The sequence below is a fragment of the Chelonia mydas genome, chromosome 1, assembly GCF_015237465.2.
Source record: "Chelonia mydas isolate rCheMyd1 chromosome 1, rCheMyd1.pri.v2, whole genome shotgun sequence".
Taxonomy (NCBI): domain Eukaryota; kingdom Metazoa; phylum Chordata; order Testudines; family Cheloniidae; genus Chelonia; species Chelonia mydas.
The window spans coordinates 9,092,416-9,105,449 of NC_057849.1; the positions used below are offsets into that span (position 1 = coordinate 9,092,416).

The following is a 13,034-nucleotide window of genomic DNA, read 5'->3' on the forward strand; positions in this document are numbered from 1 at the left end:
CAGTTTCTGGCAAGTGGAGGTGGAGGCTGGAGCATGAGGTTCTGTGTCTGACCATCTTTGCTAAAAGCCATTGATGGACCTAGCCTACATGAACTTATCTAATTCTTTTTGAAGCCAGTTATACTTTTGGCCTATGCAACATCCCCTGGCAAGGAGTTCCACAGGCTGATAGTGCGTTGTGTAAAAAAGTACATACTCGTGTTTATTTTAAACCTGCTGCCTGTTAGTTTCATCAGGTGACCCCTGGTTCTTGTGTTGCGTGCCTCTCTTATGTGTTACGTGAATCTCAGTCTCTTCAAGCAATGAGCATGAGCCCTCTGCATCAATGAAAACTCTCCTGGGCCTCACTGTGAATTAGGCACTTGTCCCACCTCTGCACATCAGTTCACCGCAACAGTCTGGCTGTAATTAGTCCAGGATCACAGATTTAGGGAATACTACGCGCTCTCTTTTTTGTAGAATGTAGAACAATTAACAGCAACTGATCTTACCAGCTCCCACTGTTGCTATGGCATTCTCTTGCCCAATGATATGCTCTTTTAGCCGCTGCTCCAGGGGAAACCTGCGTCGTTCCTCTAACTCTCTTTTACGCTGCTCCTCCTGGAACTGTGGAAAGGAAACAAATACTATGAGCAAAATATTTTCTCATCAAACAGCAACTAATGTCTATATAGTGCCTTTCATGCAAAGGACCCTAAAATGCTTTGCAAACATATACATGAATTAAACACAGGGATCACTTTTCCTAATCACTGAAAAGCAGCTATATGTGGGGTGGGACATGGCAGTTGGTAACAGCACCCAGTGCAACACTGTACAAATTTAGGAAAGAAAATGAAAATATTGTATCTGGGAGAAAATGAAGGGGGGGAATTTAGGTGGCAGAATGTAATTATCCAAACAGGATTTTACCTGGGCGGTCTTTAATGACTAGGAGTGATCAGAAACTTCATTGTGCATCCCATTTGAAAGATGACACCAATAGATGGCACTTTGTTAGGCCAGTGATTTAGCACTAACTGAGTGGGAAGAGCACTACCTACTGAATCGCCCAGCCATGTAACAACGAACGTCAGCTTGCCTATCTCAATAAATAAAAATACTCATTAATAATATCTGGATCTTCCTTAGGATCTTCTATTCAAGGATCTCAACACATTACACTGGTTAATGAATTAAGCCTTACAACAACCTGTGAAGTATGGAGGAAACATTATTATCCCTATTTTATAGGCTGGAAAAAGGAGGCACAGAGCGGCTAAACTCCAAAGATCCCAAAGGGCTTTGCATGCACATAATGTACAAAGGGGTCACGGACAGAAGTTTGTTTACTTCGAGTATTTGCCTTCTTTCAGCTCCAGGTCACAAGGAAATCAGTCCTGCTCCTCTTGCATGAGGAACTAGGCCCAATGATTCATGCATTTGTCCTCTCTGCACTCTGTTACTGAAATGTGCCGTATCTGAAGCCGAAAACAATGCCAAGTGTCCAGCTGGCGCAGTGTGCAGCTTCCCACCTCCTCCTTCATGGGTTAGGCCACCGTGAGCCCATCAGGCCAGTGCTTCAGTTCTTCCACTGGCTCTCAGTCCCCTTCCCCTGACAGCTTAAGGCCTTAAAATCATTAAAAGATCCAGTCCCAGCTCCATTAGACCTTGCGCCCCCATCTCTGAACCACCAAGCCAGCGGCACTCCTCTGGAATGAAGCAGATCACAAACCCAAAGCAAGGTGTGGAATGAACTTTCAGGAGATTAGCTGAGTCCAGGCTCTGATCATCTTTAGGAAATGCTGCTAACGCTGAGAAAGCCTTTCCCACCATGACCGGAATGACATTCACAGCCGCAACTATCTCCTGCTCCTCAACTGGAAGCTGAAAAAAATCCAGCCTGAGCAGAGATTTCTATAACTCGACAAAAAGGGACGAACCAGAGACTACATGAAGTCCACTAGGGACTTTGCTATTGCCAGTCAAATTTTACATGGAAAGTGCCTAGAAACTGGTGATGGGAGACAGCACAAAAAGCCTACGAGGGATCAATTGATAGGGTCTTTTCAACATGAGAGAAGCTGACAAACATCTACATATGAGCAGAAGACAAACCTTAGAGCAATGATTTAAAGGGTATTTTGCAAAGGTGTCAGGACGTCCTATTTAAAGGGGGTTCTGTCAGGAGACTTGAATTAGTCAACTTTGAGTAATTTGAGCAGACAGTTCCCTTTTAAAATTCCCACGTTGCATTTCACAAGTGTAGGGTTCTTAGCCCTGGAATCCTGGTCAAGAAGCTGGAGTACACTGTGGCTCTCTGAATTGCCTTGGAACTTACTAGGAAAAAATCTGCCTTCCAGTGAGCTTGCACTGGGGGAAGCTGTGACAATTAGAAACAAGGAGAACAGAAAGGCCTGAAGAACACAGCAGTGAGGCTTTGAAAATCCCAATGACTGGGCACCCAGGTAGCTTTGACACCCAGTACCGAGAGCAGTTTTCCAAGGGACAAACACTGCGCGCTTTCTGCTTTGGAAATTCTGCTTATTGTCTGACCATCCAACTCCTCTGCAGAGCACCAAAGGTGGCCGTCTGTACATCCTTCTGCATATGACTTACCCAAGGTCAACAAGTGAGTCAGTGGGACTGAACACAGGCCTCCTGGCTAACGATCCTGTGCTCTAACCACTAGACAATTATGCCTTGTTGGTACACTGAAAATACAGCACCCTGATAATGGACCTTGATGCAATGCAGAGATTTAGCTAAAAGCAGGTCTTTCTAAGGGAACACCTGGGACTCCAACTGGTCTACAGTCTAAGCATTTAAACTGTCTTCTGAAGGCGACACTCTCGCAACAAAAGCCGAACTCTGCTGCGAAAGCTGCAGCACCCAGAGTGGATAAAACACATCAGCCAGTTTGCCAGTGTTTCCCTGTTATGGTAGTGACCCTGACAGAAGTTAAAAAAAATAAATAGCAAACAATCCAATTTTGGCTGCTGCTATCAGTCTACTGTATAACTGAGAGATCCCATCAGTCCTGATGTTTCATATGGAGCAATAACTTCACTGCTGATCCCAGTGGAATGACACATGGAGGATAGAATCCAGTGTGTCAACTGTGTATCTCCCGCAGGCTTCGTATATATCACCAGGCTCAAACTACTGCAGCTCCTTCTATATATCTATGTCTTTCTATATATCAGGACAAATACTTAATTTTTTTTTTAAAAGCAGTGAGAGGAATACAAGCTGTGCTGGTGGAATCCATATGATCAGTTCTGCTTTAGATGTAAAAAGAAGGGAGTGCACAACAGGAGAAGTAATGGAAGAGAACTGTGATGCTCGTCCCTTTGGGAACCATCTCCCCCGGGAAGAGCAAGCCCAAAGCACCTGTGACACATGGTGCTGGAATTTAAAACAGGAGGACACAAGAGATTCGGGGAAGGAAGCGAGACTATTCAGCTCACGAAGAGAGTCTGCACTTTAACGTCACCATGAGCAAAGGCAAGCTAGTGCTTTGCAGAATCCCTCCCATTGCCTCTGCCTGAGCATCTCTTCGGGGCAGGCCACTCAAAAGAGGCACCAGAGTGTTGAGTGAGAGCATGTCTGCTTCTCTCTTCTGAACGGAATTCTGTCTTGCATTATTGCTTTCCACTCCCTCGTCCTATGACTGCAGCTGGGTTTGAAACAGGAAAACGCTTACGTTACACGGAGATTGGATAAACAGGTTACTCAGGCTCCCCACAGCTACAATGCTTAATGCAGTGCTGATGAGCCCATTGGGAAATGGATATGAAAAGGGTACTACCAAATTCAGGGCCATGAAAAACATGTCATGCACCGTGAAATCTGATCTCCCCTGTGAAATCTGGCTATTGTAGCTGGCGGTGCTGCCTTCAGAGCTGGGCGCCCGGCCAGCAGCCGCAGGTCTCTGGATGCCCAGCTTTAAAGGCAGCACCACCACCACCAGCAGCGCAAAAGTAAGAGTGGCATGGTGTGGTATTGCCACCCTTACTTTGCTGCTGCTGCTGGAGTCAGAGCTGGGCACCTGCCCACCAGCCGCCGCTCTCCGGCCACCCAGCTCTGAAGACAGTGCAGAAGTAAGGGTGGCAATACAACGCCCCCCCTACAATAGCTGTGTGCCCCCCCGCCCCAGCACCCCGTGACCCTTTTTTCAGCTGGGACCCTCTCAGTTACAACACTGTGAAATTTAAGATTTAAATATTTGAAATCATGAAATTCAAGATTTTTAAAATGCCATGACTGTGAAATTTACCAAAATGGACCGTCAATTTGGTAGGGTCCCAGATATGATCTATTAGACACATACCGATTATTATTACAGTGCCTATGCAGTAAAAGAAGGCATAATTCCCCGCTTGGGAACAACCAATACCCATATAAACTCATTTATACCAGTATAACTGCATTCACACTGGGGGTGGGTTGTACTGCTTTAAGTATACTGGTGTAGTTAAAAATGGTACAGCTTATGTGTGTAGACAAGGCCTATGTGAGGGCAAAGCCTGCACCATCATCTTCCTGTGACTTTGTTTTTCTATTTCATGTTTCACAAAGGTTTTGTTGGGAAGATTTCTCAGGTCCAGGATGGAATTTCTGAGAGACAGAAGGAGACACCTCTGGAGTCGCCAACTGTCCAGTAAGACAAGAGAGTCCTTTGGCTCAAGCCCCCACACTGCCTGATTTGGAGCAGCGACTTGACCCTGGGTCTCCCACCTCCCAGGTGAGTGACCGAACCATCAGGCCTGGATTCTAGGGTGGGTCTCTCTCTAGTTTTTTCCCAAGGTCCCGTTTTTATTCTGCATCAGAAAGACAACAAATTTCAAAACCTTGGCACTTTTCACAAAATGAAGACAGCAGAGAAAAAAATAGAAGAGGAAAATCCACCATTTTATAAACAGAATTTGAGGTCAGGCCATTATCCTTGCCCATCTATCTTGGTTTTATACTGCATTCATCACTGTAATATCTAGAGACCCTTCAAGTTTTTGACAAACAGGAGCTTTCTTCCTAACCCTACCTGGAAGAAGTTTGTTCGAACAGAGGCATTTAACAGGGGAGTTTCAGAGGGAGTAGCGCCAGGCTCAGCTACAGACTTCTGTGCTTGGAGGTAACAGAACTTAGTGAATGGTGTGTTTGGTCCCATTGTGGATTGTTTGTTTGACTGTTATTTGTTTGCTCTCTGCGTTCAGGCTGCATAGCTGGGCTGTGGGCCCCTGAGTAAGTCCTTGGACCTTTGATCAGTCCAGCTGTTTGAAGTCTCTGCGAGGTTATTCACTCCCTCTGGAGCTCAGCTGAGCTAAGCAGGGAAGACGGGGTCACTTGCTAGGCGAACTCGAGAGCTGTGAACAGAAGCCGCCAGCAGGGGAGTGTGGAAAGGGACTGTGAGAGCCTTTCCTTCCAGCTTCAGCACTGTGTGTGATATCAAGATGGCCAGTGATGAAACGGTGGCAGTGACCGGCAATGGATGTGTTATGTTCTCTTTCCTGCCTGATGACATAAGGGATTTCCTGGGCATGAAGTGGAATTTGGTGGCGCTACTGGGAGGAAAAGATTCTTGAACTGGGGGGTGGGGGGCAAGTTGAGACGCTACTAAGAATCAGAGAAGCCGAGGAGTTCCTAGACAACCAGATTCAGGAAATACCAATACCCAGGTTCCAGGCAGAACAGAGCTGGTCACAAAGGAATCAGTGAGAGAGGGAGTCATAGAGGAGGCCTGGAAGTTCATAACCACAATAGGTCAAGGAAGCATTGTGCATGGTTGCAGACAGATGGCCTGTGGCCATCAGAGAGAAGAGAAGCAGGAGAAATTCCACACAGCTAGAAGTTTCATATCAGTATCGGGTCCTCAAAGTAGAAATTACGAAAGATACCACTTTAGATCCAGCTGGTTCAAAAGAATGGGTAGCTGTATGGGACAGGTATGGATGTATACAACCTATAAGAAAATCAAGCTTACCCACACAGATTTCTCCAGCTGTGCAAGGAAGACAGACAATCCTTGCTGGAGATTCAATACTCAGAAGAATCGAAAGAACATTCTGCAAGGAACAGATGGACAACAGGATGGCGTACTGCCTGCCTGGAGCCAAGACATGAGATGCTGCTCTAAGCCTGGATAGGTTTCTGAAGTCTATGGGCAAGGAACCATTGCTAATGGTTCATAGTGGCACTAATGACACTGCGTCGCGGGATATCTTGCAGATAGTAGATGATGTCAAGGGACTTGGAAGCATGCTGAAGAAGAAGAATGTCCAAGCGATCTTCTCTGAGATCCTTCCTGTCCCACGAGCACAGAAAAACAGATGGCAGAAGATGCTGAAAGTGAATCACTGGCTAGGTAAGTGATGTAGGGTGGAGAGCTTTGGTTCTGTGGAACATTGGTCCACCTTCTATGGGGAGAGGGGGCTGTATAGTTTGCATGGCCTCCACCTCAGTAGAAAGAGGACCAGTCTCCCCAGGGACAGGTTGGCTAGAGTAGTCAGGAGGGGGGTTAAACTAATAAAAAAGGGGAGGTAAAAAGTGGGAAGATATGGACACTCAGCACAAAATTCAAGATGCTGTGAATAAACTTAATCAAGAAACCAAACGACGTGAAAAGAAAAAAAAATTAAATTGCCTCTACCTTAATGCTAGGATCCCGGGTAACAAACAAGAGGAATTCGAATTGCTCATTTATGAGCATAAATTCAATCTAGTTGGTGTTACTGAAACCTGGTGGGATGAGTCTCACAACAGGAATGTTAAAATCAATGTTTCTAACCTATTTAGGAAGGATCGAGTATCCAAAATGGGATGGCGAGGGGCACTCTACCTCAAAATTGGCATTACCTGTTTCTGAGTCACTGATAACTCAGAAGAAAATGATCTTGAATGCTTATGGATCATACCCTAACAGATCAAGCACAAGATGGGGTATTAGTTGGTGTCTGCTACATACACCAAATCATACAAGGGAACAGGATGACTGGCTCCTTATGCACCTATCTATAATGTGTAAGGGGGAAAAAAACCTGTGTGATCATCGGAAATTTCAATTTGAGTGGCATATGCTGGAGGTCTCATGCTACTTGGAATTTCTAAACATTACAGATGACAATTTCCTAATTCAAAAAGTGTTGAGCCAACACAAGGGAATTCTATATTAGACCTTGCCCTAACAGACGAAGAGGAACTGACCACAGAACTAAAAGTTAATGGTAGCTTATGTACAAATGATCATGACTTGATCACATTTATAAGGTGTAAGCAGAATGAAGTCCAGAGTAGTAATATATATACTTGGTGCTTTAATAGGGCAAATTTCATAAAGCTGAAAATAATTATGAGCCAAAAAAGCTGGGAGAAAAAATTTAATCAGGAAACTGTGAATGATAATTGGGAATCATTTAAGAACACCTTACTAGATGCACCAAAAACCACAATCCCACAATTGAGGAAAAAGGCTGCACTGGTTACAAAATCAATCTGGTTGAGAGGGAAGGTGAAGACAGCTGTAAAAAAATAAAATTAAAAAAAAAATTATTTAACAAATGGAATAAAGGTGAAGTTGATAGTAATGAATATAAATAAGAAGTTAGGAATTGCAGAAAATTGGTAATGGAAACCAAGGGACACAAGGAGAAAGCTATGGCCAGTAGTTAAGGAAATAAGGAGTTCTTTAACTATATTAGGAACAAAAGGAATGCTAACAGTTATATTGGTCCATTACTAGATGGAAATGGTAGAATTATCAGTGATAATGCAGAAAAGGCAGAAGTGTTCAATAAATATTTCTGTTCTGTATTTCAGGGGAAACAGATGATGTAGTCTGTGGCAGATTTAATCTCAGGAAAAGCTTCCTAATCATATCAGCCACACTATCAGAGGCTCGTTCACCTGCACATCTACCGGTGTGATATATGCCATCATGTGCCAGCAATGCCCCTCTCCCATGTACATTGGTGAAACTGGCCAGTCGCTACGTAAAAGAATAAATGGACACAAATCAGACGTCAAGAATTATAACATTCAAAAACCAGTTGGAGAACACTTCAAATCTCTCTGGTCACTCGATTACAGACCTAAAAGTTGCAATTCTTCAACAAAAAAACTTCAAAAACAGACTCCAAGGAGAGACTGCTGAATTGGAATTAATTTGCACACTGGATACAATTAACTTAGGCTTGAATAGAGACTGGGAGTGGATGGGTCATTACACAAAGTAAAACTATTTCCCCATGTTGATTCCCCCTCCCCCCCCCGCCCCAGTTCCTCAGACGTTCTTGTCAACTGCTGGAAATGGCCCACCTTGATTATCACTACAAAAGGTTGCCCCCCCCTCCCAACCGCTCTCCTGCTGGTAATAGCTCACCTTAAGTGATCACTCTGGTTACAGTGTGTATGGTAACACCCATTGTTTCATGTTCTCTATGTATATAAATCTCCCCACTGTATTTTCCACTGAATGCATCCGATGAAGTGAGCTGTAGCTCACGAAAGCTTATGCTCAAATAAATTTATTAGTCTCTAAGGTGCCACAAGTACTCCTTTTCTTTTTGTGAATACAGACTAACACGGCTGCTACTCTGAAACCTTTCTAACTATGAATCTAGTCATATTATACAATGATGATAAAACACTTTCCATTCCAGTAGTATCTAGGGAGGATATCTTAAACAGCAGCTCCTAAAGTCAGATATTTTAAATCAGCAGGTCCAGATAACTTGCATCCAAGACCTTTAAAAGAGCTGGCTGAGAAGCCCACTGGACTGTTAATGCTGATTTTCAATAAGTCTTGGAATACTGGGGAAGTTCCAGAGGACTGAAAGAAAGCTAATGTTATGCCAATATTTAAACAGGGTAAATGGGATGACCCAGGTAATTTTTGGCCTGTCAGTCATCAATCCCAGGCAAGATAATGGAGCAGCTGACATGCGACTCCATTAATAAAGAACAAGAGAACTGTAATGTAATTAATGCAAATCAACATGGGTTATGGAAAATAGATCCTGTCAAAATAACTTAATATCTTTATTTGATGAGATTACAAGTTTGGCTGATAAAGGTAACAGTGTTGACATAATATAGAATCAGAGGGCTAGAAGGGACCACAAGGGTCATCTAGTCTAACCCCCTGCCAAGATGAAGGATTTGTTGTGTCTAAACAATCCAAGACAGGATGGCTAGCCAGCCTCCTTTTAAAAACTTCCAGTGAAGGAGCTTCCACAACCTCCCTAGGCAATCTGTTCCATTGTCCTACTATTCTTTCAGTTTTTCCTGAGATTTAATCTAAATCTGCTATGCTGTAGTTTGAACCCATTGCCTCTTTGCTGCCTTCCGTGGCAAGAGAGAAACACTTTTCTCCATCGTTTTTTGGCAGCTTTTCATGTGTTTGAAGACTGCTATTAAGTATTTGAAGACTGTCCCCACTTAATCTCCTCTTTTCCAAACTAAATATACCCGGTTCCTCCAGCCTTTGGTCATATGGCTTGCATTCCATCCCTTTGATCATCTTTGCTGCTCACCTCTGGATCCTTTTCCAGTTTCTCTACATCCTCCTTATATATTGGTGACCACTACTGGACACTGTACTTCAGCTGAGGCCTAATCGGAGCCAAGTAGAGTGGTACTATCACCTCCCATGACTTGCATGCCATGACTCTGTTAATGCAACCTAAAATTGTATTTGCTTTTTTTGCAACAGCATTGAACTGCTGACTCATGTTGAGGTTGTGATCCACCACAACTCCTAGATCCTTCTCAGCAGTGCTGCTGCCAAGACAGTTATCCCCCATTCAGTATTTGTGAATTTGGTTTTTCTTCCCTACGTGTAGCACCTTTGTTTTTGTTGAATTTCATTTTTTTGTCCCTAGCCCAGTTCTCCAATTTATCAAGATCCTTCTGGATCTTAGTTCTATCCTTCAAAGTGTTGGCAACTCCCTCAGCTTTGCGTCATCTGCAAATTCGATCAGTATGCTCTCTATTCCTACACCCAGGTCATTAATAAAAATGTTAAACAAGACCGGACCCCAAAGAGATCCCTGTGGAACCCCACTTGAGACATCCCTCCAACCTGACATCACTCCATTAATAGTTACTCTTTGTTTGTGGTTGTTTAATCAATTATGTATCCACTTAATGATAGTTCCACCAAGCCCACATTTCTCCAGCTTTCTTTTCAGAATGTCATGTGGGACTGTGTCAAAAGCCTTGCTAAAGTCCAGGTATATTATGTCCACCTCATTCCCCTATCCAGCAAACCAGTTACCCTGTCAAAGAAGGAAATCAACCTGGTTTGGCATGATTTGTTCTTAGTAAATCCATGCTGGCTGCTTATAATTACCTCTTCATCTTCCAGGTATTTGCAAATTGAATGTTTTATACATTACTCCAGTAGCTTCCTAGATATCGAGGTCAGGCTGACTGGTCTGTAGTTTCCCGGCTCCTCCTTTTTAAAGATGGGCACTATGTTAGACCTTCTCCAGTCTTCTGGGACCTCTTCTATCATCAATGAGTTTGTAAATATTATTGCCAGTGGCTCCTAGATTTCTTCAGCTAATTCCTTCAGTACTCTTGGGTGAACAGCATCTGGCTCCGCTGATCTGAATTCATTCAAATTGGTCAGACGATCTCTGACGTGTTCTTTATCCCGATTTGCATCCCTTCTCCTTTATTTTCTCTGGTAACTTCACTAGTCATCCAGTCACATGTTATTTTTTGTGAGAAGACTGAAGCTAAGTAGGCACTGGGCAACCCTGCTTTCCTATCATCTTCCGTGCCAGCTCACCTTCAACACTGGGCAGCAGATCCACACCGTCCTTGAGCTTTCTTTTTTGTCTGACATATTTGAAGAACTCCTTCTGGTTGTCTCTTACATTCCTTGCCAGCTGGAACGCATTCTTTGCCCTGGCTTTCCTGATTCTGTCCCTAGACACTCGTGCTATTCCCATGTATACTTTCTCGGTGACATGCCCCTCTTTCCATTTCCTGTATGTATTCCTTTTGGTTTTTAAATAGCTCAAAAGCTCCTTGTGCAGCCACACTGGCCTCCTCTGGCTCTTCTTTTCCTTCCTCTGCAGTGAAATCGCTTGATGTTGATACCTCCAGTATTACATCTTTTAGGAACTGCCAGCCCCCTTTGACTCCTTTCCAACTTTCTTCATTGTTCTTCAGTCCCCCCTCCACTGCCCTTTCTGATTCTTTGGCATGCTGTGCCCGCAGTACCAAATCCTGACTTCTATCCAGGAAGTCTTCATTTTCTCTGACGCAATGCAGGGTCGATACTTGGGCCTCCAGTTCTTTGACCTTTTCTTCCAGTATGGAGACCAGCTTGCACTTCGCACAGACCAAGTCACTTCTCTCCTCTAGGAGAAAGACAAACACAGTGCATCCTGTGCAGGTCATAACAGCTGACCCCTCACTATCCATTTTTTCTACCTTTGAGCAGGAGGTTGGACTAGATGACCTCCCAAGGTCCCTTCCAACCCTGATATTCTATTCTAAGAGCCTCCTCGGATAATGTATTTACTGCTCGTACAAGCCTGAAAAGCAGAAACTCTGTGGGCTCTTCCCCAGGCAAACTCCCATACAAATTCCCTCTGTTTGCATCTCTTCTCTTCGCTGCTCACTAGGTTCGCAACATAGTTAGACTTCTGTAAGGCATTTGATTTGGTACTGCACAACAAATTGATTAAAAAACGAGAATGACATCAAATTAACATGGCACACATTAAATGGATTAAAAACTGGCTAACTGATAGGTCTCATAATGTAACTGTAATTGGGGAATCATCACTGAGCGGTCCCAAAAGGGTCCCACAGGGATTGGTTCTTGGCCCTATGCTATTTCACATCTTTATCAAGGACCTGGAAGAAAACAAAAACATTACTGACAAAGTTTGCAGATGACACAAAAATTGGGGGCGTGGTAAATAATGAAGAGGACACATCACTGATTCACAGCGATTTATATTGCTTGGTGAACTGGGTGCAAGCAAAGAATATGCGTTTAATATGGCTAAATGTAAAAGCATCTATCTGGGAACAAAGAATGTCAGCCACAGTTACCAGATAGGGGACTCTATCCTGGGAAGTAATGACTCTGAAAAAGATGTGGGGGTTGTGGTGGATAATCAGCTGAATATGAGCTCCCAAATGTGACGCTATGGCCAAAGAGCGACTGTGATCCTTGGATGTATAAATGGGAATCTCAAGGAGTAGAGAAGTTATTTTACCTCTGTATTTGGGACTGGTGTGACCACTGTTGGAATACTGTGTCCAGTTCTGGTGCCCACAATTCATGAAAGATGTTGATAAATTAGAGAGGGTTCAGAGAAGAGCCACAAGAATAATTAAAGGATTAGAAAACATGCCTGATAGTGATAGATTCAAGGAGCTCAGTCTGTTTAGCTTAACAAAGAGAAGGTTAAGGGGAACTGTGTAGTCTATAAATACCTACGTGGGAAACAAATATTTCAAAATGGGCTCTTTAACTTAGCAGAGAAAGGTATAACACGATCCAGTGGCTGGCAGGTGAAGCTATACAAATTCAGACTGGAAATAAGGCATACATTTTTAACAGTGAGAATAGTTAACCATTGGAACAATTTACCAAGAGTCATTGTGCATTCTCCATCTCTGACCATTTTTAAATCAAGATTGGATGTTTTTCTAAAAGGTCTGCTCTAGGAATTATTGTGGGGAAGTTCTCTCGGCTGTGTCATTCAGGAGGTCAGACTAGATGATGACCTTCTGGCCTTAGAATCTATTCATTGTAGGGGTTTTTCTGTTTGTTTTGTTTTTAATTTAACACACTGAAGTCTCAGATTTGGGGGCAGAAGCAGAACTCTTGCTCCAAAGGCCTGCAGTGTGGTGGAGCTGATGTCCCAAGAGAGGGTTAGGCTCGTGCCAGTCTCCTGCACCCCAGACTAGTTGGATGAAGTGCAGCACTTCTGCCTTCGAAAATGACTCTTGCCCTCTTAGTCACAAGGATGATGGCAGAGCAATGACTGCAGAGGGTCATGGAGACATTGACACAGTTGATGATGGCA

The 13,034-nt window shown here is 43.6% G+C and overlaps 1 protein-coding gene across 2 annotated transcripts in view; it reads right to left on the reverse strand.

Annotated features, from left to right (window-relative positions):
• Positions 1–13,034, reverse strand: part of CLPB (caseinolytic mitochondrial matrix peptidase chaperone subunit B) — a 142,581-nt gene that overhangs the window by 40,673 nt on the left and 88,874 nt on the right. For both annotated transcript variants that reach the window (XM_043526986.1, XM_037913924.2), the window contains one exon: positions 492–606. In XM_043526986.1, coding sequence (XP_043382921.1) covers positions 492–606 — 115 coding nt within the window. The remainder of the gene's footprint in view (positions 1–491; positions 607–13,034) is intronic.